General features: G+C 43.5%; 1 protein-coding gene across 1 annotated transcript; it reads left to right on the top strand.

Annotated features, from left to right (window-relative positions):
- Positions 1-8,807: 8,807 nt before the first annotated feature.
- On the top strand, positions 8,808-21,402 carry SPMIP2 (sperm microtubule inner protein 2; the record flags this gene model as incomplete). The annotated part of the gene is made up of 4 exons (XM_082238481.1): positions 8,808-9,041; positions 14,345-14,568; positions 17,671-17,729; positions 21,192-21,402. Exons 1-4 carry the CDS (start codon positions 8,942-8,944, stop codon positions 21,400-21,402), a joined length of 594 nt encoding a protein of 197 aa, XP_082094607.1. The 5' UTR covers positions 8,808-8,941.
- Between the last annotated feature and the right edge of the window lie 6,341 nt (positions 21,403-27,743).

The raw sequence follows: 27,743 nt of genomic DNA, 5'->3' as shown, positions 1-27,743 counted from the left end.
TCCATAATATATGTTAGTTTTACAGTGCAATCCTAATCCTACCCCCCCACTTGCCTAAGAGTATGTCCTATTGAACTCAGTGGTTTACTTATGAGTAGACATGTATACAATTGCACTGCTAAATTCACACACACACACTCTATGGCTTCTCATTGCTTATTCTAACTAATATGCTTTCCTTATTTTTCCACAACTTTCCCCTTCATCCTTAACAAATGACATGCTTAAAGGATGGCCCCTTATCAGGTTGTATTTTTTCCAGGGCTGTTAAGTAGCCTGGTGAGAGGAGATGCGAACTGGAATGGGCATGGGTTGGGAAATCCCGATGGCCTGTAGAGAAACATTTGGCTTCCAGGCTTCAGGTTTCCAACCTCTGTTCCAGAAGTTTGATAATTTCCACCAATTAACACAGAACAGACTAAGGTGAGACAAAAGAAGACAGGTGGGACAACGAGAAAGAAGATTGCATTAAGATAGCCAAGAGATGGTCAAGTCATGCGCCAGAGTTTTTGCCAAGAGGAACAGCCATATTTTCAAAATGTAGTAAAGGGAGAAGTGGCACATTTTAGTGAATTACTTAATATAGGGAGCAAAGGAGAAAGAGTGGGGAATCAAGATAAAGCCAAAGCTTGAACAGTAACATTTGTCCTTGGATAAAAGGGGTATGAGAGAAGGGCTGGAGGAAAGATTGAACATACTGAGTTTGAGATGATGACACCAAGCATCAAAGCTGAAATAATGAAGAGGCAGTTCATGATGCAGGACTGGAATGAAAAGGAGAGTTTAGGGTGTGTGTAATCTGTACAGGAGGCACTGAAAGCTGTGGGATTTGATGAAGTCACCCAGGGACAGTGAGTAAAGGCTAGAGAAGAGCAGAGGGCCAAGAACAGATCCCCGAGGAACAACGCAAAGAGAAAACAGACTTGCTAATCATGATGTGGTCATGATCATGTGTGCCTTTGTGTATCTGGTCTCTGCTTTGCTCACCCAGTTCAACTTCAGCAACATCCTCATACTCACAAGAGAAACAGGCAAATCTCCCATTGTATTTCAGTACTCTTTAATTACTGCAAGCTAGAGAACAAAGCAATTAATGGCAAGACACCAGAGGGAAGAATGCAGAGGATAATAATTAAGAAAGGGGGGTGGGAATAATCTAGGGCAGAAACAATGTATTTTGGAAGAGAAATGCCTAGGCACCAGCAGGGAAAGTAAAAAAAAAAAAAAAGCAAAACAAAACTATTGTCTTGGTATTCCTTCTGCTATCAAGAAAGGGTTCTCCAAATCTCTGTGTTCCATTTTCATCCTTCTAGTCAGGGTTCCAGCAAGCACATTTATTTTAGGATTTATTTGGTACATGTTAGTTGGCACTTGGATTGCCAATGTGCATAGGGGGAGGGAGGAACAGTCCAGTCTGTTCCCGTCCCTTTAGCAGGGGTTTAATAGGGAGAAATCAGCAGGCGAGAAGCTTTTTATGGCATGGAGCTAAATATTATCATCTGCTAATTGCTGCAGATCACACTGTTGTTAAAGAGACAACTAAAGGGGCTGCTTCAAAAGTTGGCAATCCTAGTTGGCATGCAGCAAAAAGTTATCCGAATCACACACTCTAGCTCTGCAATACCTCAACCCATATTCCCTTTTTTTTAAAAAAAGGTGTGCAACGTTCCCCAGCCATGTATAATAGCTCTGATTTTCCTTATCTATTTCAGTTTTGCTATGCTGTCACTTGGGGCTAAAATGGTTTAGCAAGTGGAATATGAACATTGCTATATGCACTGGATCCAGCATAAAGGTTTTGATTAATGGTGGACTGCTCCTCTCTTTCAATGATAGCTGTCAGTCTGCAATCAAGTCTTCAAATGCACTACTTTTGTGAACTAAAGACAGTGTTGTAGAACTATAAACAGATTCTAGTTGGGTCATCTTATGTTTCAGGTCACATAATACCACAATTTTTAAAGGTGACAAACACAGGCATCCAAGACAGAAAAAGCTAATGCATTTGAAAAAAACTTCCCAAGGGGATTGATATGAGCCAGAAGTTTCATATCAATTGGCTGAATTATGTAACCATCATTCATGAACTGGCAAAGCCCAATCTAGCTGAAGTTCCAAAATAAAGTTCTTAATTTGATTTTAATCTAAATCCTTTAACATTTCCCATGGTTTGAATGTGTCTCACCTCAAAAGTATCGGTTTAGCGGTGTTTTTTAAAAAAGTTGGCAGAGGTGCCATAGATTCTGGGTCTTTTATCCTTTTGAATATTGAGCTTGCTGTATGAAATGTACTGTTGGATGGCACGGCTTTAAGCAACACCTTCATGTTTTAATGCTACTACATGCGTAACTAACTGCAGAGCTAAAGTAGGTGAAATAAAAAATGAATTAGATTGCTACATGCTAAAATGCTGAAGTTTCATAGCAGGGCTTGAAACTGCAAACGATGAGCATTCTTGTTTCAGCCCAGTTTATGTTGAGGCTAATTTCAGCAACAATGTTTTTAAAAGCTTTCATGGCCTCAAGCATGACATCCATTAATTATGCAAGTTCTTCTACTACATTGTCATCAAAATCTAGGCTGGTGAAGTCTTTGTTGCCAGAATATATGTCAAATATTCACAATTTCAGTTCTACTGAAGGACTGAGAATCGGCTGTTGATGATGTACTTGGGTAAAATTATTTATTTGTGATCCGATACCTGAATTCTGGCAGCTTTGTGTGGTTTTTAAAATACCTAAAATGTATGGTTTATTTATTTTTGAAAGAATACTTGTGTGCTGCAATTTCATTAATAAACATCAATTTGGTTTTCAACAGCTATAACAGGTTTCCTCAACCTCAGCCCTCCAGATGTTTTGAGACTACAATTCCCATCATCCCTGACCACTGGTCCTGCTAGCTAGGGATCATGGGAGTTGTAGGCCAAAAATGTCTGGAGGGCCGAGGCTGAGGAAGCCTGATCTATAGTGTTGTGAGTTGTATAAGGCCCAAGTCCCTTCTAATCATCTGGATCCAGTAAGGATTAAAATCTAGTGGAGGATTCCATTGTTGAATTAGCCAGGCAAGGGTCATAGTTGCTACCTAGGTAACTGCATGTATGGTGATTAGTATAACTAAAGAGGTTGCTCTGTAGCAATGGGCTCATGGGTTAACCTCCCTCCCTCACCTGGCTGCTGGTGAGGAGGACAATAGCCAGATTAGAGTGTGTGACAGCTGGGCAAGAAGCAGGCAGAGAAGCCAGAGAGAAAGAGCCATGCTTGATTTCGGCTGGAAACCATGGCTATGACTATGGGAGAAGCAAGCCCTTCACAGGGCTAATGCTGTGAGCCCCTCCATCTTAGGCTCAGGGTGTAGATATGTGTAAATAAACCATATGTTGTAAAGAAGCCACAGTTTCCACTGTCCCTCATTCCAAGGAAACTGAACCCTGGGTAAGCGCTTTGAACCCCTGGAGTCTCACACCACTCAGAGAATGGGGTGGCATGCAAGAATATATATACAGATCACCAACTAGCTATTACAGAAAGTGGTTATCTTAAGCCTGGTGACAACTGTGTGATGTTGGTTTTTCAGTCACACATAATGAAAGGCATCTATGTGCAAGGATTCAGACATTGGCTGCAGCTCTTATGCATAAACACAATAGGTTGGATCCTTTTTTTATATAAATTTTTTATTGATTTTACAAGATTTTTTAAACAATACAAACATATAAAAAGACATACAAACATGTATAATTTCATAACCTTTTTTTCATAAACCTCGTTTCTCAGACTCCCCCATACCTCCCCTTTCTGCATCCCAATGTCCAAAATTTTTCAGCAACTTCTAAATAATTCTATCAAACATATGTCTTCCTAATCTTTCCTTCAACCTAATCTTATATCGCTGTAATCTCCCTTTCTTTCTCAAAACCTCAGCATTTTAGCATTCATCAACTTTATAGTAGTTCTTAAGATAGATTTTAAATTTCTTCCATTCTTCTTCCGCCGTCTCTTTCCCCTGGTCGCGGATTCTGCCAGTCACACAATAGGTTGGATCCTGAGTAAGTTAGTTGTGGATGGGTCCCAATGAAACCAATGTGAAAAGTTAGTCATGACTTTATGAACTCCCATTGATTTCAATGGGAACCAAGTTTTACTAACTTAGCCTGGAATGACAACTGCACATTCTGTGCTTTTGCTGTAGCAATTGTGATGTGTGGAATGACCCTAAGACTGAAACACATTCAAAATTATCACATGGATGAGATCTAAATAGCATGCTTGAATTCTCACATTTTCTCAAGTTAGTGCACAGAAGAAATTTGGGGACCATTCTACAATATTGCTATTTATTAGTACTTTTCATAAAATTATTACCTTCCCTTTCTGTATTAAAGCATCCAAGGCAGATAGCTTGCAATTCCAATAAAAACACCTTAAAACAACTCACAATTCCAATAATAAAGTACAATAAAGCAACTATCAAGACACAGAAACAAGCGAATAAAAACAGGCATGGACATAAAGAACCAGCAGCTAAACTAAACACATCAATGAGCAGCAGGAGCAGAACCTAATCAACTTGGCAGGACAAAACACCTTTCCAAACATGGTGGAGTTTACCTGTTGGCAGAAGGCCATCAAAGAGAGTGCAAAATGGACCTCAGGGCTGGGGCAGTCACCTTAGCTTTTGTTTTTAGGTGGTTACAATTGAGCTAAACTTGGAAAGTCAAAGGGCTTGTGAGTTTTATTATGAGCCCCCTACCTCACCCCCAATAATTTGAACACTGCCCCTATGGTGTTGATCAATAGGACTCTCCAGTGCCCTTTTTGAATTCTAATGTCTTGCTTCCTTGTTTTCACATGTCTACAGATTTTTGACAGCAGAGTATTTCCAAACTGATCTACGTGCGTCATAGACAAACTTGATATTTGACTTAACACTTCCTGTTGCTTTAATAAAAGGTATCACTTTATCTACATTTATGTCTAACACTGTTTACACGTCCTTTTATCGAACTAAAACACAAAGGCACATCTGAAGTACTAGATATGCTTGGAGCTATGTCAGAGTACGCTGACTGTAAAATTGCCAGAAAGAGTGGCGTTGATACTTCTTTGCACTCTGGCCTTCTTCTCAATTTGGAATGAAGGTGGTTAGGAGGAAAACACATCAAGGCTCTGTATTTCATAAATTACAAAATAGATATGGTTTGTTGCTAATGTAGTAAGTACACTTCCCAAACCAGCAATGGGTGTGCACTGGGTACAGAGTAAACTGGAGTGTGTACCCAGCCACACAGTGATGGATTTCTGTAAACACAATGAACTGGAGACTGTTAGGAGTCTTTTTTGTTTATTAACATAAAGCAATGAAATCACCAAAGAAATCACATAGCTCAAGGCTATGTTCAGCAAATGTAGTGACACAAATGCTTCGTGGTGCATGTAGCCCAGAACTTTAAGCTGCTAGTTTTGGCATTTTGAACCAGAGATGGCGAATCTGTGACTCTCCAGATATCTTTAGACACTTAACTCCCATTACCCATGACTCTTGGCCATGCTGTCAGGGGCTGATGGGTCCAATAACGTCTACAGGACTATGTAGCTGCTGCTGTTTTAAGCACTTTCACAGTTTGAGATGATTGGCTTAGCGGTGAATTTATAGCCCATTCATGAAAACATCCCTCCATGCTACAGTGAAAACCCAGTTTTATACTTTTTTGGTTTCTTCAGATCATTAGCACCTCAACTCCCTTACTCTCTTATTTTCTTTATCCTCCTGATTTTCTGTCCCACTTTGATTGAAAAGCCAGTACTTCTGCATATGACCTTTCACCCGTCCTGCTTTAGTTTCTTTGTCCATAGCAAAGCTGAGTCTGTAAGGTCCAGCCTCCTAATTCCACTGAAGGCAACTCTCTGCCTCTAAGCTTCTCCCAGTTTTTGCACCTTGCTTTTCAGGCACAGATCTACAGTTTAAAGCTTTGTGTCTGAGTGGTTATCCTTTTCTCTTTTGTCCTGGTGCTTTCCTTGGGAAAACCCACTGAAGAAGAGCAAATGGCAATCCCTAATCAGAACAAACAGCAATCCTGATTACCATTTGCTCCAACTCAAATGGTAAAATGTCGGTTTTCCTGGGAAAACAGCAAGATTAAAAAAACAGACACCAACACCTGCAGACGTGGAACTTCAAAACCTGGACTTGTGCCTAGAAATGTAGCACAAAAGGAAGACTGGATAAGCCCTAAGCATACCATATAACCTAGGCAGCATGGGTGTGTGGTCTGTGTAGTATCTTATTAACTCTTTGAACCCTATATATTTCTGTAGCAGCATGTCAAACCACAGGAGCCATTATTTTCACTCTTAAATCATTTTTTATTCTTTTTTTAAATATTACAATTGCAGCAGTAGTGTGGCTATTACCAGCTCTCAAGAGCAGATGTGGGGAACCTTTAGACCTCCAGCTGTTGTTGAACTACAACTCCCATCAGCTCCAGAAAGCATGGACAATGGCCAGGGATGATGGCAGAGGAAATTCAGCAACATCTGGATCTCTAAAGGTTCCCCACACCTACTCTAGAGCAAGCACACTAATGTTGGCTCTTTAGTAGTCATTGCTTAATCCCCCAAAGTAAGAAAGGTATTCATAGGCAATGCAATCTTGCCATTAAGACCCCAATAGTAGTATTGCTAATTTCCCCAAATAATGTTTTTTGATTAATACACCTGCAGAGTATGTGTTCATGCGCTCACCTGGTATCTGCCTTTTATAAACCAGATTAAGACATAAAAAACATAATACATAAAAAAGAACAGATTAAGATTTTGCTGCTTTATTGAGTTTTAATGTGTTGTCATTGTTGTAATATTGTATTATAAATGGTATTGTAAATTGTATGTGCAGGGTGCCAAGCAAATTTCTTAAGGAAACAAACTCCAATTCATGCAGCAAAGAAGCCAAAAGGCGGTTGAGCAACAGCATGGCAAATAGTGGCTGAGTTGTAAACTGGATTACAATTAAACAAACACATTCTTCTTCACAGCGAGGTGAAAATCAATCCAGAGCCATTCAGGCCACATATTCTCCATGACAATATGGTGATGTGAATTGGCCCCTCTAAGCTAAACTGTGCTTGCAAAACAATTGTAATTCTCTAAAGAGAAGCCAAATCCATTTTATGAAAGGAAGCTTCTGCCAAGAGTATCGTGGCTTTATACAAACACTTGATTGCCCTTGCTGACAAGAAAGGTCATTCTCATTCGGAGTCCTCTATTCCTGTTTTGAATCAGCTGATCTGTGCAGAAGGCAGACTGCCTGGCATGCCGGAATGCACATTTCAGCCAGCATCCTCTGCTCACTGTTTGGAAGGGAACTCGGCTGTCTAGCAAGCAACTGCGGAAGTCCCAAATGCAGAGAGAGCGAGAGCGAGAGAGAGAGCGAGAGAGAGAGCGAGAGAGCAGTAGCTGCAAATCGCTAAGTGCTTCTGGCTTGTCAGAGGTGTCAAACAAACTAATAGCACTCTGAGAAAAAAAAAAGGCACTGGAATTCAGTGTTGTGCTTGGCAAGTGCAAACAAACTGACCATCAAAAATATGTGCAGATTGCATAGTGTCATAGAAACAGAGTAAGATTAGACCACAAAATCATACAAAACAGTCTCTTGCTGCAAGGCAGGACCAAAGCAGCAGCAGTATATTCGAGTTTACTTGGAAAGTCCCACTATGTTCAATGGTGCTTACACCTTAGGCAAAGGTGGGAAGGATCGCAGTCCTTAATCCCCAAAGTACTGACTTAATTTTGACCTCTTTTTTAGAAGGGAGTGTCCTATGGCACATTGCTATCTGACCCAGGACCTTTGAAGGGGTGTGTGCGCTATAAATGAAATAAAAGCAGGTGCCACTTGCAAACTCAATATGAGATAGGAAGCGCAGAAGAGTCCTTCCTTAAATCAAACACGGCCACTTACTCAGTATGACAGATAGATGATAGATAGATAGATAGATAGATAGATAGATAGATAGGCCAGTGGCTGGGCTTGCAGGTGTGGGAATGGTGGCAAGCAAGTAGGTGGGCCAGAGGTGAGGGGTGCTCACCTTGCCTCCTGTGCATAGGGGTTCACCTTGCCTCAGAGTTGGGCTTTCCCTGCACCACACTGCATTCTGGGAAAGGAGGGAATTAAGTCCTCCCTGTTTCAGAGGGCATCCCAGAAGGAAACCTCATGTTAGGTAAAGGTCTGCTTTTAGACTGAAAATGCCCTTCCCCAACCTGGTGGCCTCCGAGCCACGCTGACTGGGGCTGATGGAAGTTACAGCCTGATCCTGAGGGCATCTGCTTGGAGAATGCTGCACTGCACTAATGGAAAAGAGAAGGCAGACCTCTTTCACTTTAGAATAGCAGATGATCAATACAGTACTGTAATTAGAAGCAAATATTCCTAGTTGCTTTGTGGCAGCAGAGCCAAAACCACATTGTGGTTATGAGAGAGAGAGAGAGAGAGAGAGAGAGAGAGAGAGAGAGAATCTTGTGTGTGCCCCTTAATTACATTATTTTACTGCCAAACATTGAAGGAGGCCAAGTATCGGCAAGCCAAGTAAACCCTCCTCCTCTATATTTACAAATGTACCAAATGGCTTAAGAACTTTAGAGGACATGTAAGAGCTGGCTCACAATGTATTTCTAAATTAAATGCTCGAAGGTGCTGTAGAGTCAAGACCTCTTGCTACTTGGTGGGAGAAAGCAGGCAGCAGCTAGTGGGATGCTGTTGGCTTGCAAGGTCACAAGGACAATATGTCACAATGTCGCAAGTGTCACCAAATAGCCCTTGTGTCCTCCAAAGCTGCCTGGCTTACCATTTTTCCTGTCTGCGCTGTCTAGCGAGGCAGCCAGCAACAACAGCTGCCGCAGTGCTCAGAACTCGTGCGAGCCTGCCAAGGATTAACTGATTGGTGACAATGCAGTCTATAGACCAGCCGTCCAAGGGCAAGGAGAAAAAACGCGGTTTGACTTCCAGCACCCCATCCGAAGGTTCAGGGAATAGAATGATATTCACAGGTAACCGCCGCCGTTCCATAGCCGCTTAAATGGCTGGCTGCCAAATGAAGCTGAAGCAATAGCATTCATCATATCGATGGAGCAGCGTGAGAAGTGACACTCAGCTGCTGCATCATACGCAGCATTGCATATCGTCGCTCTGTATCATGTTCTATAAATAGAGATTCGCTGTTCTGTGCTGCTAAAGGAGCATGGAAGGACAAAAATGAACAAACCTGATCATGTAGCAGAGAAGTTTACATTTATATGACTTCTGATCTGAGTGGAACAATCTGACTGATGACATGCTGGGGAATCTAAAGTGTGGCCTTGTTGGTTCTCCTGGGCTTCTCAGCAGCTTTCAATACCATGCGTGTCTTTCTGGGTCATCTCACTGCGACAGGACTTGGAGGCATGGTTTTGCAATGGTCATAGTCCTTTCTAGGGGAGGATAAGTCCACAAGGTGGTGGGAAGCCACCATGTTCCATTTTGTCCCCGTCCCATCATGTCTCCTACCCCGTACATTCAAACATCTACATTAAACCACTAGGGAGGTCACCTGGGGGTTTGGAATGTAAATGTTATCAGTATAATCCAGTGCAGTGATGGAAGTTGTCTGGAGGCAGTTAGGGGATGGATAAGAGCAAAGCACACACACACACACCCTGGAGCTAAATTCTGATAAGACATAAGTCCTGTTGGTTGGGATAACTGCTGATCTGGACAGAGATGGACAAAATGAATCTAGGCAGGTTTGCCATGCTGAAGAGAGTGAGGCATATAGCCTGGGCTTTCTTCTGGATTTACTGCTACCAATGCAAAATCGCATTGGTGGCCAGGAGTGGGTTTCTTTTCCTTCATTGGTTGACTCACCAGCTGCAGTCCTATCTAGAGGAAGCAGAACTTACCTCAGAACCACATGCTCTTTTAAAATCCAGGCTAGATTAGTATAGCATGCTCTATGCGGGGCTGTCTTTAAAGCCTATTTGGAAACTTCAGTGGGCATAGAATGCGACAGCAAGAGTGCTTGTGGGTAGGGATGTGCATCGTGAACCAGAGGGGGTCACTTCAGATAGATTTGGCCTTTTCCAAGCCAAAGCAGGATCTCTCCAACACACCCTTGAAGCTGGAAGCTCTGAAGATATTTGGGGCCATTTGGAGATAGGGATGCTAAGAAAGCTTGTAAAGTCAGTGAGTTTGCAAAATTTGAAACTTTTCTACAGAAGGAAATATCAGGAGGAGAAGGTGGGAAGGCTAGCTCTTTTGTGACTCACAGGTCTAGCTTCTAATCAAAGAGAATTATTTTACCAGTGCTCCAATCATAGTGGTTTGGGGAGTGATGTTGGATTAATATATGTCCTTGTTCTTTCCTGTCCTGTGATTTTTGCTACTTCTAGTGGTACATGTCTGGGAAATATTGGACATTCAAATACTACTCCCTGTGTGTCACATGCTCACACTCCATCCATGCCTGTCAAATCAGCTTTGCACTTAGTTTCTATAACTTTTGGTGCCAGCTGAACAGAACTCAGGCCCAAAGCTACTTTTTTCATTCATCATAACTTCCAAGCCCCTGCTCTCATCTTCCTGAAATTTTGCAGGTTACTTTTCCAGGGGAACCTTTACAATATATGCCATGTTCATACTAAAACAATTGCCCACAAAGCCACAATAAACAAAGTGATTCCTTTTAACTTCCTTCCTCCCCAAAATCAGCTTTAGTAGTGCAGAAATCTCTCTGAACATATTAGTCTAAAATTTGGCAGGCTTTAATTTTTCAGGAGGGGTTACTATTTTTGCAAATTCCATCCACTTCTGCCGAAAAGGAAACAAAATTCTGGAATGAGATCCTCCTGAAGGAAGAAAGGAGAGGATGCTCTCTACATGATTAGAGGTACCTTTAAAATATTACATTATGCATTTATTTTTTAAGGAGCCATGCATTTATTTCAAAAAACATTTCTTCTTTCTCTATCAGGGGTTTCCCATTCACTTCAGTGCAAGGGATATTCCTTCTTTCAGATAGTTATATTTGTTTCCATTTCCAAAGGAATCTTAAACAAAAAAAAATCTTAGTGATTTTAAGGGACAACCTGCTGGTTCTCTCTACTGTTTCCTTTTCATCTCACCACCTGTTCTCCATCTTCTTTATTTTCTCTTACATTTTGAAGTGAGTTAACTTTGTGTAAAGTATGCTGGGTAAGATTTAGGGTTGCTGGGGCTGAATCCAGTGGGACTCTTTCTTGTGCTGGAAAGCATAAGATTGTGTTGCATCTCCAAGGGGCTGAGAACTGATTAAAGCAGCAGCCTCTTTTTTCTATAAGGGAAAGTATCAATTTCCCCTTTTAGCTTTCTGTTCTCTAATTCATATGCATTCTCAGGGAACTCCTCTTTGCTTCTACATTTTGCCGAAGACCCTCCTTCCTTCTTTTTAAGGGGTCAAGTTTTTCCTTACTTGCCTCACACTTTGCTAGACAACTCTGGTGGCCCTCACAGCTTATAATATTGATGGGATACTTGTGGTCCTTCAGATGTTTCTGGACTACAACTTGCATTGTCTCTGACAAGTGGCCATGCTGGCAAGGATTGGGGGTGTTTGAGTCCAACAAAATCCAGAAGGTCACTGGTTCCTCAACCCAAGCCTTCCCCCTAGCACATCAGGGCCTCTAAGACCCCTCTGTTAGTGTGGTGTGAACTTGGGTGTGTAGTCTACAATGGCAGGGTAAAGGAGCTCGGTGCTTTTGGTTCTCATTTTTATTACCCCACAGATTTGGAAAGAGTCATGAGAACACCTCACCATGCTCCCCTGACATCTATGTGTTTAGCAGATATCAGAAGGAGTCGTACCCAGATGTAGCTGGGTAGAATTCATCCACACAAGGTGTGGAGCCCTAGATCAGTGTTTCCCAACCGGTGTTCCGCGGCACACAAGTGTGCCGTGAGATGTTGCCTGGTGTGCCACGAGATGTTGCCTGGAGGGAGGCGGGCGAGGGCGTTTGCTTCCCGGAGGACTTGTGGGAAGCCGCCCCTTCCCTGGGCGACGCGCCGCCTCGCGACTCCGGAGTCAGTCCCGAGGGCTCTCGGAGGGACTCGCGAGCGACGGCACGGTGGCTCCGGGGCGCGCTCAGCCGGGCCGCCGCGCGCCCCCGCTGCAGCTGCCCGGCGTGGAGGGCGACGCGGAGCCGGCCGGGCTTGGAGGCGCCCAGGTAGGGCCGGGCGGGGGCGGGGAGGTCTCGGTCTGCTGCGGGCGCAGGAGGGCGAGCGGGAGAGGGGGAGCCGTCGGGTCTCCTGGAAGGAAGCGAGGCGGCGGCTGAGGGGGATGCAGCCCCGTCCCCAGCAACAGGCGCTCCTCGAAGTGAGGCCACAAGTCGGGGCTCGGACAGGGCCTGGAAGCAGCGGCTCCGGCTCTTGGGAGCGGAGAAGGGGACTTCGAAAGCGGCCTGGAGGAGAAAAGCCCCGATGCAGCGAGAGCGGGGAGCGTGCTGCCTTGTCCAGGCCTCCTCGCTTTGTGCCGTCCGCTGCCGGGAGCAGGACACGGGGGCTCCTCGTTCGCATGCTTTCCCGGGTGATCGGTGAGGGTTAGGGTTAGGGTCCCTCAGTCCCTCGCTTTGCTGCCTCCTCCCCCACCCCCAAAGCTTGGAGGTTCCCCGGCAAGGGGGAGGGGAAAATTGAAAACTTTCACTTTCGTGCGTCCCTCCCGGCGTGACGCTGCACGCTGACGTCACGGGGCTGTAATGGTGGTGTGCCGCGAGATTTTTTTCATCAAACCAGTGTGCCTTTGCCCAAAAAAGGTTGGGAAACACTGCCCTAGATGGTAGCCAACAAATTATAAGAAGATGCAAGAGAAACATTTAAAGCATAACACTCCTCTGCATGTTTACTTGGAAGTAAATCCCATGCCACTTCCTCACTGGTGAGTGTGCATAGGCATAGCTGTCAACTCCCCCCCCCCCTTTTAATGGAAATTCCCTTATTCTGAATAGGATTCCTCACAAGAAAAGGGAAAAGTTGACAGCTATGTGCATAGGACTGTAACCTTAAATAGGGTAAGACAAAGAAACCAGGTTACAGATTTGGGTTAAGTTTACCATGAGAGAGACTACACTTAAACAGGGCGGGGGAGAGAGAAAAAGAAGGAAAGAGTACACATACTATAGTTCTTATTTTATCATTTTTGTTGGTTTGGAATCTATATATCACACACTCAACTCAGAAGGTCTCTCAGTGCCTTAGGAACTCAGTGCCTATAGGTATTGTTAATATACTATTAATTCACAGAGAGCATACATATGGCTGGAGTAAAGAGCCTCAATTCCTACAAGGGTGCACTTTTTAGCATTCAACAAAGGGATTCCCATTTAATGCATTTTGCAATCATACATAGCATGAAAGATCCCATTCCCCAAAGACAACCTTCTCATTCTTCTGAACATAATCTCTAAAAGTAACAGTAGCCTGTCATCATCATAATCCTTAACACAATAAAGGCGGGATACTTTTGCTTACTATAGGCAGTGGCATGGTACTACTATAAATATTTGTCAAATCAATCTCAAACACACAATTTCAGCCTGATTGGAGAGGAGTTCAAGCTTTATTTTGAAAGTGTTGAACACAATTTAATCACTCCTCTAGCTAAACATTCAGGACATTGAAGTGCCAAAGAAATGAGTAACAGAATTTACTTCATAACTCACTGGATGTTTTTGTAAGTATGTCATACTTCATTTTTTTCCTTTCAAATAGGGCCGCACAAGGATTACTTTAACATAAAGGGTTATAGGCACCATGCACTGAGTTGAGTTTAGTACAATAGGACAGTCCATGCAAACGTTTATCCTATGCAGAAATGAAAATGGGGAGGTGGAGGAACCAATATCACAGCCAGTGGTCTATTCCCAGTCTCCATCCATTAAGGCATTGTAGGCACAGGACCCTATGCATGAAGCATACCTTCATGATATAGGGACACTATGCACATTTGGGGGCAAGCGCATAGAATCTGGAAAGCTGTCCAGCATTTGCTTCTATATGGCATTGCTGGCATCCTTCCCTTCTCCACCCTATGGTGCTGCTATTGCTCACAGCTTTCCAAGGTCTATATAGGGGGTGGCACAAGCACATTCAAAGAGGTAGAAGGCCTGCACTAGAATAAATGCAGAATCAAAAGGATTTGAGTTAGCAGTCGAAAAAGAAAACAACCCGCAACCATTTTTAAATACTGAAATGCGTTTAGAGTCAGGATGGGAGTAGCAAATCTAAGATTATGTACCCCATCTTTGCCTTCGAATAACCATATTTTAAAATACTTTCTATTCTCTAGGCCCAGATGGTTTGCGTAATCACAGATCAAGGCTTCCGGAAACTACGCTTTATATAGGAGGAGCAACTGCGCCAGTAGAGGGCACTAGTGAAGCTGCTTACCTGTGGAGACCTGCACCAAGGAATCCTCCTCCATGGTACCACAGGTGTTGCTATGTAGGAGAAATTGGCTGGGGAGTAGGAGAGTTTCATTCTCTCGCCCAGAAAAACGGCCAGCAGTTAATGGTAACTAAACTCTTTATTATTTCAGAATGCCCTCTTATGCTGGAGTAGCTGAGGGATAGCTGGCACAGTGCCCTCCAGATGTTTTGGACGGCAGCTTCCATTATCTCTGATCAGTGGCAATGCTACTGGGGCTGATGGGAGTTGCAGTCCACAACTGCAAGGCACCTCATTGGCTACCCCTGGAGCAGCATCTAGAGACTTATGCTGCATAATTGTAGTGCTTTAGCTAAACAGGTTCCCTCATGACTAAATAACACGGTGATGTTTCTACACAAAAAGACCACGCACAATCATTACTATGATGGGCAAAATAAATCAGTCTGATGTGACAGTTCATCAGTATTGCTAAAGCTTAACTTGTGTGTAAAGTATATATCATCCACTATAGAAAAGGAAGCTTCACCCAGCATTAGTTCAGTGGAAGATGCTGCCCTGTAACATTAAGCATGATGTCAGGATATTGTGGGGTGGGAGCCCCCCTCTCAGTCACCCATAGACCAAGTTTGACCAGTAGGCAGGGCTGCCTTCCTGTCAGCCACCTGCTGTCCACACAATTCAAAATCAAATTGTGCCAGCAAAAGCATAACACTTTGCAAGCACTAGCAACCACCAAGGTATCCTGAATCCCTGGCCTACCTGGCAGCAAGTCAGTATATCAAGTCCCAAATCCGGGATCAATCTATGTGTCCAAAGTCCCATAGAGATCCTGGAGTATCGAAGCTAACAACCAACAACATGGGCAGGTGCAACACTTCAGCTCTGCTTCCCCCTTTAGTACTTTGCATGCTGATTACATCATCTGGGCTTGCTGAGGCATGTGACCCCCATCTGTTCCTAGCCTACTCCAGCTGAGGCACACAGACCTCCTCCCAGAGCTAGCAAGCCTTACCTGGCCCGCTAGTGAGCTGAGCTATGGGCCCTTGACTGCCTCAGACTCCCTGCCTGCTGCTGCTCCCTACGCCTCAGAGTCCGTGTTCATGGAGAGTGAACACATGTTCTGGCTCTGGTGATGAGTCCTGCAGCTCTGGTTCCTGTGCAATGGCCCCCAACCAATCGCCATCCTCCGTCACCCTGTAAGTACTTCCTTCGCCATCCCCTGCTTGCTCTGGTGTTTCCCAGTCCTAGCTACACCCCTCACTGGGATCCTCTTCCTCCTCCCTGTTGTCCTGCCAGTTCATGACACAAGGCCGCTTGCAAAGATTCAGGGCTTTGCTGGCACTGTTGATCTGCCTGCCAAACCTACTTTTGGCCCAACCACGTCTTTACCTCCCCATTATCTGACATCATCTATGGCACTGGGTATACGGCAGGATGGCCTGGTTTTCCTGAAATGGCCTCGCAAACCAAATCGGAAGGTCAGGCAGGTCAAGTTATGCACGTGGGCTGGAGGTTTCCCTTTGCCAGGATATACAACAGGGAGCAAACAGTTTTAAAAATGTAGGCTGCAATCATACAACCATTTACCTGGGAGCAACTCAATGAGGCTTACTTCCAAGTAGACATGTATATTGCCCATATCAGCTGAAAGTATAGTTGAAATGCATAAATTTAAGACAGAATTTCAGAATTCCAATTCACTATGGTGGATTTCAACCCTTTTCAAATTCTAGTTTTGCTTTCTTTCTTTCTTTTTAATGAATAATAACAATAATAAATAATAATAACACCCTCAGAATTAGGAAAATATCATTTGAAGTTTGCAAGAAACTTCTGGAAGAAATAGCATTGAAAATGTTTCTATGCCAAATGTTTCTACGCCAAATGCTGTCCTATCTTTAAGGTTTTTAAGGGTTTAATCCCTCAGCCTAATGCTGCAACAGCATAATTACTGCAGGATGGCAAGAAAACTTGGCATAGCCATCACCCAATGTGTTAGGACATTGTAAAAAAATGGAATGGGTAGGGTAGGTGGATTCTGTTACTGAACCAGCAATCTGATACATGCTTGTTAATCTAGATAATATCTAGAAATTATCTAGCAGACATGTACTATTCCCGACAATTTCCACTGTATTGAGTGGTACTGGACACAATCCTCAAAAAAAATGATAAGCTTAGAAGCATGCCCTTAAGATACAATTGCTACTCTGCGATAATTCCAATAAGAGAATTAATTTCATGGTCGACTGTCTCTAACATAGGAAGCTGCCTTAACTCCAAATCAGATAGATAGATGATAGATAGATAGATGTCCTGCTATCTTTTCAACCAAATTCTTCTTCCAGTTTTGAAGCTGCTAGCAGAAAAAATTAAAGAAATGCCTAAGAGATGATAACTGTATTTTTAGACTTAAAATTGATGAGAATTTGATGGTATCAGCATGGTTTTAAAAGGGAGAGAGAGATTGTGAATTAAAATGTAGATTGTTTTTATTCAGTGATCCATATTTTGTCATAATTCTTGCATAGCTCTGTAATGCCCTGTTCCTCATAACTCAAGATAAAAAAACCATTGATCACTTCTATGTAAATTTCACATGGGTCAACATTGTTAAAGAAGGATGCAGCTTAGAGACTGGGAACCTGTGGTTCAGCAGATGTGGCTGTACTCCAAATCCAGTCAATCCCAGACAACATGTCCATTAGGGATGATGGGAGTCCAACAGCCTATGGAGGACCATAAGTTCCCCACTCCTGCTTTATGCATAACAGCCCAAGCCATGACACAATACCAATATCAGGATAGGAGGTGTATAACCCTCCCAATATTACCAAACTACAAATCCCATCATCCCTAGCATGCTTGCTGAGGCTGTTGGGATTTGGAGTTCCACAACATCTGGAGGGCCACAGGTTCTGGTCTATAACCCTACAAAATGGGCAGGGTTTATGGCCCTTTCTCTCACACCCTGGGAATCCTGTGTACCACAGGTGCCCATGGCATACTCTGCAACTAGAATCACTATATTGATCCCCAATTAGCCCTGGGTCCCTGTGATATGTACACAATATATATACTCAGGCAGATTTATTTTGCTCTTGAATGCTGTGTAATGTATCTGCAAATATCAGAATATGGAAAGTGTCCCCCTGCCATAGACAAAGTGGCTTACTAGAGTGTAAACATGCATTGTAAGCATAATAATTTGTTTCTTTTTGACAGCATGAACGATTTCCTCCAGCTGAAGAGTTTGAAATAGTGGCTCGATACAGAAATCCCAGGTAGGGTTATTTGAAGGCTGCTGTGGGGTTTTGTTTTTTGTTTTTAAATTGCTCTATAAAATTTTCTTTTTACTCTCGTGTATGGACTAACCTACTGTAGAAATGATGGGCAAGATATAAGTAGCACTGTCCATATTATTCACTTTGAATGGAATGGCTTTAATAATTACATCTTGTTATGACTCAGTGATGCTAAGTGGCCTTCCAATATGATGACAATATCTGCAAGTAGGAAGGGCTTTACAATTAATGTTATGCTGAGCAGCTTAAATTACAGTTGGCTAGAAAGAATTCAGCAAATACTGCCCACATGAAACATTCTGTGTATATTAACCAGATGAGAACAGAGATACTTGCCTTCTCGGTTTTCCAGTTTGGCTGCCCACTGTCAAGGCTTAAGTATGTTCATATGCTCAGCTGTGTTGCAGGGGAGAGGAAGGAGACAGATGCCAAGTGCCATTTATTTTGGTGCCAAAGCAAGGCCAAGATCATCCCCAGCAACCAAAATCATTTCCTAAGGAGAAATTAAATATTGCTCAAAGCTCCATCTCAAATCACCTGGGGGGGGGAAATGAATCCTTTTCTCATAAAACCAAGTAGTCAACACCTCTGATCCTGTGCCTCCCCCCATTTCCCAACTCATTTGAAGTTAAGCAAGAACCTGACTCCCCTAAACTCCAAAGGACATGTATAGGTTCCATACTTGTTTATGCTTTAATTCCTCCAGGAGTAGCAGTCAATCATAAACACACACATACACATAACCAAATACATTTTCATATCTGAAGCAGCATGGCAAATATATTATTAATATTATTCACAATGAGACTATGCACCAGCTCTGGCTGCAACAGTGTGAAATTCATAAATCCTACTAAAGTGGGAGCAAAATTGTCACACATTCCTCCTTCCTTGAGTACTGACTGAGTTCCAGAGGCAATACTGCAGCAAATCTGCAGGTTGCATTTAGAACGACAACTTCTTCCTTGCTTTGCTAAACTGCCAAGCATATTCTGGGTATATTAGAACATGCATACAATTGCTTCTGATAAAAGACGACAGCAGCTCAGAAAGATTCCATGAGTGAGTCTGGGCCTCAGTGGAAGCAGGCATACCGCTGGGAGAACAACATGAGTCCTGACTGTGTGTCATACTTGCAAGCTTTGCTGGCTGCTGTTACTACACCAATTCGTTTGCATCTCCAGCAGTGGAAATAGCTGAAACAAATAAGAATCAGCGCTTTAATTGTGCGTGCACACACCCTTTCTTCTCTCAGCATGCACATTTCCTCCCTAGATGGATCAGATAATAGCCAATACCTGAGTTCAGACACCCTCCTGCCAATAATTTTGGATGGCATAGGAGTATGTGCATGCCTCTCTCCTCTGTCATATACCTAAGGTAATGGGGGTTCTTTATGTGGGTTGGGGTGACAGCTCAGAGCTGGAGTGGTGTAGTAGTTAGAGTGTCATAGCAGGGCGAGTCGGATAAGTACTCTTCCTGTGACTCACTCCTCGTTGTGTCTGGGCTGTATCTTGAAATCTTGGCTATATGTAACAGCAGCATCTGTATGATTATTATTATTTTACATAATATGATCTGTGTATTGTTCTGTTATTGTTTGCATGGTTATGCTTGTACATATGTTGATCATAAATCAATTATATTTAAAAAAGTTAAGTGTGTCAGTCAAGGACCTGGGCTTCAAATCCCCACTCAGTTAAGAAATCTCAGTGGGCCAGACTCTATCTCTCTGTGTAACCTACCTTCAAGGGTTGCTATGAGAATAAAAGGAGGAAATCCATGCATGCCACTTTGAGTTCCTTGGAGGAAAGGTCAGATATTTTAAGAATGTAACAGGCAAACATGTTGCATGCAGGAGACCCCAGGGTTCTTTTTTCTGCAGCTAAAGTTAAAGGGCTTTCAGGTAGCTGGGGTGGATACAGGAAGGCTTCTGCTGGAGATGTTGGACAGCACATCAAACCAGACAATGCTGGTTAAAATGGAGCAATGTCCTGACTTCCCGAAAGGCACCTTCATGTTTGTGATTACTTCTTTTCCAAGAAATAAAAATTAGGAGACAAGGGTTCATGAACTGGGACCCTGCACAGACTGCCTACTTGACAGGATGTGGAAGAGGGGAAGAGGTACCCATTTTACCACCTCACAGATTGGAATATGGGCAAAAACTTAGGAGCTCAATTAAGTCCATGGCTAGTCTTAATATTAAAAGTCACAGTGGATTTAAAAGGTAGCTACAGAGATGCATACAACCAGTGAATGGAATGCTTCCCAGACTGAGATTCTGGCTTGGTACATAGTTTAAGATCCTGGCTAGTAAACTGACATTAAATGACAGTTGTCCATTTTGGGCATACTGGGGAAATGCAGCTTAAGATAACTGGGATTGACACACCATTGAGGAAGGGAGTAGGTGAGTGAAACTCATTCCCCAATTCTAAGCTATGGTTTAATTGGCTGGGAAGCATATGTATGAACAGAGCCAATGGTAATTAAATTAATATCTCAAAACAGAGCACAACCCTTTAGAAAAATAATGATGTTTATGCCAACAGCGAAGGACGCGGGTGGCGCTGTGGGCTAAAGCCTCAGCGCCTAGGGCTTGCCGATCGAAAGGTCGGCGGTTCGAATCCCCGCGGCGGGGTGCGCTCCCGCTGCTCGGTCCCAGCGCCTGCCAACCTAGCAGTTCGAAAGCACCCCCGGGGGCAAGTAGATAAATAGGTACCGCTTACCAGCGGGAAGGTAAACGGCATTCCGTGTGCGGCTCTGGCTCGCCAGAGCAGCGTTGTCACGCTGGCCACGTGACCCGGAAGTGTCTCCGGACAGCGCTGGCCCCCGGCCAATAGATGTGAGATGGGCGCACAAACCCCAGAGTCTGGCAAGACTGGCCCGTTCGGGCAGGGGTACCTTTACCTTTACCTTTACCTTATGCCAACAGCACAAAGCACTGATAACCATTTTCAGTGAAATGCTACTGAAGACACTTAGTCCTCAGTTCTATAATAAGCTGTGGGAAACATTTCTGGATGATCATATTCCCAGAAAATTTGCCTCCTCTATCATATACCCAATGTAAATGTGAGCAACAGCCTGCCTAGTTATTCTAAAATGTTCGGTATTGCAATGTATATGTATTTTAAAAGATAAATCAATGTAGTGGTCTAAATAAAAAAATTCCTTCCAGTAGCACCTTAAAGACCAACTAAGTTAGTTCTTGGTATGAGCTTTCGTGTGCATGCACACTTCTTCAGATACACAGTGTATCTGAAGAAGTGTGCATGCACACGAAAGCTCATACCAAGAACTAACTTAGTTGGTCTTTAAGGTGCTACTGGAAGGAATTTTTTTATTTTGACTATGGCAGACCAACACGGCTACCTATCTGTAACTGTAGTAGTCTAGTTATTGCTACTGAGTTGACAATTGCTACTTTTACATTAGCACAGCAGACATGGATCTTACACCTTCCCCCAGAGCTCCTAAAGCATTTGTTGCTTGCGCTATGCTTTTGGCATTCACCATGTGGGAATTCCTATGCTCTCTTCAGACTGAAACCATGAAAACCAGCACTTCCTTTTTGAGGTTCAACTTCCTCAGAAAGCAGATAGTGACCATAACAGAGCATTTTTTTAAAAAAAGAAAAAGCAAGTGAAAATACATATGCAGTAGTGGATTTCTGTGGAATGTTCCGGGGTCCTGTGGAGTGTTCTGTGACTTTTCCAATAGAGTCACAGTAGTGATTCCTGTCTGGGACCCTCTTCGTATCTTGTTCCTCCTGATGTGTTTAATTGCGGGTTGCCTGTTCATGCTCTGAGCCATGTTTTACCACACTCCTCCTATGACTTGGCGATCTAAGGGAAGAGGGGTGTAGCAGTGCTCACCAAGTGCCAGAGACCAATGGCCAGCCCCTAAAGTATAAAGCCGCCATGTGATAAATGTTTGTAAAATTTGTCTCCACAGTGGTACCTTGGAAGTTGAATGGAATCCATTCCGGAAATCCGTTTGACTTCCACAATGTTTGGAAACCAAGGCATGGCTTCCAACTGGATTCAGGAAGCTCCTGCAGCCAGTCAGAAGCTGCAGAAACACCGCCTGCCGTTTGGCTTCCAAATAATGTTCGCAAACTGGACCACTCACTTCTGGGTTTGTGGCATTTGGGAGCCAAAATGGATGAGTACCAAGGTACCACTGTATATGGGTAGTTGCCTTTTTCCAAGGCAGACCAGAAGTGAGAGCTGGACCATAAAGAAGGCTGATCGCCAAAGAATTGATGCTTTTGAATTATGGTGCTGGAGGAGACTCTTGAGAGTCCCATGGACTGCAAGAAGATCAAACCTATCCATTCTGAAGGAAATCAGCCCTGAGTGCTCACTGGAAGGACAGATCCTGAAGCTGAGACTCCAATATTTTGGCCACCTCATGAGAAGAGAAGACTCCCTGGAAAAGACCCTGATGTTGGGAAAGATGGAGGGCACAAGGAGAAGGGGACGACAGAGGACGAGATGGTTGGACAGTGTTCTTGAAGCTACCAGCATGAGTTTGACCAAACTGCGGGAGGCAGTGGAAGACAGGAGTGCCTGGCGTGCTCTGGTCCATGGGGCCACAAAGAGTCGGACACGACTAAACGACTAAACAACAACAAAACAAGGCAGACTACTGGTTCATCTAGTTCCGTATTAACAACACTGTCTTGCAGCAGCACTCCAGGGTGTCAGCCAAGAGTCTTTCCCTCATCTTTTAACTGGTGATACTGGTGACTGAACCTGAGACCTTTTGCAAGCAAAGCGTGTGTTGTGTCACTGAACTATAGCCCCTCCCATGCAGGTATGGGCTCATGCTCATCATTTTCTCCTCAGTTTTTACACACATTGCTCAGCTGGACTGGAATCCTATTTCCGGCTCTTCTCCCACCAAAACCACAGTGTGTACATTTAAGGTCATATGTAATCCCCGAGCTTCTGGAAACTAAAGCTCATCAAGCCATGATGGGAAATGAAAGGCACATGCCTTTATCAAAACTAAGCATTCCTGCTGAAACACACAAGAGGAATACGTAGAGCGCGGGTGGTGACACACTTTTGCCCTTTTGAAAATAGCACACACTAGAAAGGAATGTAATCTGAACCAGTAGTTAAACTAGCACAGATGTTACTGGTAACATGTTAAATATATTATTACTACCACTATATTATTTCTGATCAAATGTGAAATTTGGTCCACTTCTGGATTCCCCACAAGACATAATATTTTCCTAGTTGGATTAGGTAAATTACGGAACTGAAGTCAAGTTCTGAATGTTTTTCAGCTGGCAACATGACTATTTTTGTTACAGTCCTCACAGAGAGAGAACTCCACAACAGTTTCTCACACCCATATAGTATTTGTTCATATTTCAATTGACATATCTTATGACTGACTTCTCAGTTTGTGTTTCAGTTCTTCTTAGCTCCACCTTTGGGTTGCTATTACACTTTTCTTTCTTTTTTTGCAGTTTCTACCATCCCTTTGTTGTTTTTGTTAGGGGATACTTTGTGTATTCCACAGAGTGAGCCAGTCAGGTGGGTGGGATGGGATTTCCAAGTAATTCATATTAAGGACAAAAGATATCAGCTGTTTGTTTTTACTTCCCATTGAGTTTGCCAATTCATCTTTTCAAAACAAAGAAGCTTCTTTTCAAACTATAATATGTATACATCTCTTATAACTACTGTTCCTTTGTGTAACCTGAGTGCAAGTACACATGCAGTTTCCGTGTTTGCAGAGGTTGTTCTACAAGGTTGGGAGAAAAGGCTATATTCAGACCACGGGGTTTTGATGCCACTTTGCACATCATGAATTACCAAGAGTTCTCAATTTGTCTAGATTTGGTTTCTGAACTTGGGTCACATCCCACACTTGAAGCACAGGAGCTCCCCACACCCAAGAATCATGGAAACAGTAGTTTACCCCTCACAGAGATACAGCACCCTTAACAAACTACAGTTCCCAGGATTTTTGGGGAGGAAGCTACTTGTTAGGATGTGTACCTGGCCAGTCTGCATGTGGACAGGATAAGAGTCAGGGCAAGAGTCTCTATAACCAAGTTAGAATTCTTCTCATGCATTCACCCTCTTTTCTGTAGGGAACAGCAGGTTTAAGGGAGGGTATGGGGCTGCATGGGCTGGCTCAGCCTCCAGACACTGAAATGCACAGGTGGGCAGCATGGGCAAAGCCAGGATTTTTGTAAGGCAGAGCAGGCTTTTGTTAGGGTAGGGGGGGCATAACCTTGGTTAGGTAAAGATAAAGGGACCCCTGACCATTAGGTCCAGTCGTGGCTGACTCTGGGGTTGTGGTGCTCATCTCGCATTATTGGCCGAGGGAGCCAGCGTGCAGCTTCTGAGTCATGTGGCCAGCATGACTAAGCAGCTTCTGGCGAACCAGAGCGACGCATGGAAATGCCGTTTACCTTCCCACTGGAGCGGTACCTATTTATCTACTTGCACTTTGACATGCTTTTGAACTGCTAGGTTGGCAGGAGCTGGGAGCGAGCAATGGGAGCTCACCCCATCGCGGGGATTCAAACCGCCGACCATCTGATTAGCAAGTCCTAGGCTCTGTTGTTTAACCCACAGCGCCACCCGTGTCCCTAACCTTGGTTAGTTAAGTATTTTTATGGATTTTTTTTATTGATTTAGGGGGGCAGCTGCCCGCCTCCTTGGCTATGCCCATGGTGGGCAGCTTGAAAAAGGGCTCTCCACAAAACTGATGTACACAGGTAGAACTCCTCCACTGGAGGGCAGGGATCCTGATTGGTCCAGAGTCTCTCCCTGTCTAGAGAGTCCTTTTCCATTTTATCTGAATGTGTGGAAGGCATGGCCATAACAGACATCAGCAGTGCAGGTGGGGCTAGCCTGTGCAATCTCATGGCCTCTCCTATCGTGTATGTGTGTGTGTGCGTGCGCGCCATGTAAGCCTTATCTGAGTGAAGAGAGAAATGCTCTATTTACAACAGGTGGAGTATGTGAAAGTAGCACTTCCTGACATTTCTGGGCTGAGGATTCTCTGCTTCAAATTCTAACAACATGTAGATGAGATAAATGTGTGTTGCATTGCATTTACTGTGGCCATGCTGCCCTGTTGGTAGAGTAGGTTCCATCTCCTCCAGCTTTGATCAGACAGAAGTCAATAACATTTTTAAAAAATGCTATGAAAAAAGGTAGATAAACCAGAGGAGAGCTAAGAATAACTGACATTTCTCTTATCAATTTTTGTTTCTTTGCAAGAACTAGATCTCTCTCTCTCTCTCTCTCTCTCAGACACACACACACACACACACACACACACACACACTTTGTAGTTGTGCATATGTCTTCATTTGCATAGGCACACTGCAAATGAGGGGATTACCATTTGTAAGAAATACTGTATTATTTTTTCCAGTACTTTTTATGTTTTGCCTGTCCATTTCTGGCATGGTACTGAGCACCAGATCAGGAACGACCACAGAGCCCGTTCAAGTGAAAATACAGTGGTACCTCGGGTTAAGTACTTAATTCGTTCCGGGGGTCCGTTCTTAACCTGAAACTGTTCTTAACCTGAAGCACCACTTTAGCTAATGGGGCCTCTTGCTGCTGCCACGCCGCTGGAGCACGATTTCTGTTCTCATCCTGACGCAAAGTTCTTAACCTGAAGCACTATTTCTGGGTTAGCAGAGTCTGTAACCTGAAGCGTATGTAACCTGAGAGCGTATGTAACCCGAGGTACCACTGTACACAAATGCGCTGAGCAAAGATCCCATACAGTGGTACCTCGGGTTACAAATGCTTTGGGTTACAAACACTTTAGGTTACAAACTCCGCTAACCCTGGAGCAGTACCTCGGGTTGAGAACTTTACCTCAGGATGAGAACAGAAATTGCGCAGTGGCGGTATGGTGGCAGCCAGAGGTCCCATTAGTGAAAGCATGCCTCTAGTTAAGAACAGTTTCAGGTTAAGAATGGACCCCTGGAACGAATTAAGTTTGTAACCCGAGGTACCACTGTACCTACTTCACAACCTTATGTTAACAGCATGGGACTATTTTAAACTTTCCTGCTTCTTGGGCAGTTCAAAGTGAATTAAATTGCAGTGCTATTTTTAGAACCATGCTTACATCTTCACTATTAAATAATTTGGGTTTACTATTGCCAACAGGCTATAAAGCAGGCTGAGGAACTGAATCCAATAGGCTGGATCCTTAATTCCTCCATCCCAGCAGGTCCATTTTGACAAAGTGGGCAGCCCTGCCCTCCTCCCAATGTTAAAAGGGGCTTGCTCTCTATAGCCAATCAGCAGGTACAGCAAATCACCTTGAAACTCATCTGCAGGCGCAGTTTGGATTGATATATCTTCTCTGCACATACTATCTGCTTGAGACCCCACAACCTGAAGGCAGACCTCTTTCCATAGAAGTCTACTAGGCAATAAGAGAGGGGGGCTTTTCGGCAATGCCCCCCCCCGCCTGAGGAATGCTCTTCCCAAGGAGGCCTGCTTGGTGTGCACTATACACACTTTTTGTGCCACCTTTTATTCCAGGCCTTTTAGTAACAGTCAGCATTTTAAACCATGGGTAGGCAAACTAAGGCCCAGGGGCCAGATCCAGCCCAATTGCCTTCTAAATCCAGCCTGCAGGCAGTCCAGGAATCAGCGTCTTTTTACATGAGTAGAACGTGTGCTTTTATTTAAAATGCATCTCTGGGTTATTTGTGGGGCATAGGAATTTGTTCATTCCCCCCACCAAAAAAATATAGTCCAGCCCCCACAAGGTCTGAGGGACAGTGGATCGGCCCCCTGCTGAAAAAGTTTGCTGACCGCTGTAATTTAAACCATCTTAGAATATTTTATCAACCATTATTTTAATATTGTTCACTGGGATTGTTTTATCTGAGGAGGATTTTTATTTACACATGCGTCTATGCTTGCAAGATGGATTCTGTTGTTAATTGTTGACTTGTGCAGTTTAGTCATGTTTTATATTTGGTACAGTACTTGTTATATTGTATGCTGTTTATCGGTTTTAAACTGTAAGTCACTTACAGGCTTTTCTCCATGGGCAACCCAAATTTAATAAATAGCAGCAGTTCCTTATATATACAGTATATTAATATGGCAGATGGTATTCGTGAGCAATGCATGCAATTAGGCAAATCTTTAAAGAGAACTGATTGCAGAAATTTATTTATTAAATTTATATCCCACCATCCCTCCCAAAGGATCCCATGGCAAAATGCTGAAGTAGTGTTTTGTTTTGTTTTTAAAAAGAAATTATTCTAACCCCTGCAAGTCTTTGAGTTCTTAAACTACGCTGTGACATATTGAGACTGATTGGGTAGAGAAATTTGTTGTTTTGCTTCCTGCATGTATGGAGAACCAGATGGATGAGGGTTGGGTGGTGTTGTTAGGCTGTTGTTTTTTGGCATTCTGCTAAACAGAGTGGCATGTGTGATGTGTTACTCCATCTTTCAATGTGTGAGCTTTTCATCCACATTAATTCATTATTGTAAAATTGCTATCAGAATGTGTTACTGTGTTTCATGTTTTGAACAGCTTAAGAAGAGGCAATGAGACAAATAGAACGTTCTGTTTTCCTTCTGCAAATGGGCTGAATAGTACACGTAGTACACTCCCATTTAGAAGCACATTTAGGGCCAGATTTGTACCTTCCCTTTCATCACTCACTGAGATTGAAATCTTGCACATAGGCTTCTTTACTACAGACAGGCATCAAAGTGTGGGCAGCGCCTGGCAATATGCCCAGTGCCCAATGCTGAAGATGGGATTCCACACCTGACCAAGCACATGAAGCTGTTGATGGTTTGCACTTAAATCAGGGTTGAAAACCAGGATCAGACTGCAGTATGCAATCCTGGTTTGAGCAGAACCATGGCTTCTGCTAACCACGATCAGACGCATTCGATCTCAAAATGAGCAAACACAAAAGCTTGAAGTTCATGCTTGCTTGGAATGCCCCAAAAAA

The sequence above is a fragment of the Podarcis vaucheri genome (assembly GCF_965113315.1).
Source record: "Podarcis vaucheri genome assembly, chromosome: 9".
Lineage (NCBI taxonomy): Eukaryota > Metazoa > Chordata > Lepidosauria > Squamata > Lacertidae > Podarcis > Podarcis vaucheri.
The sequence above is the reverse complement of the archived record's forward strand: the minus strand, read 5'-3'. Positions and strand labels throughout refer to the sequence as shown.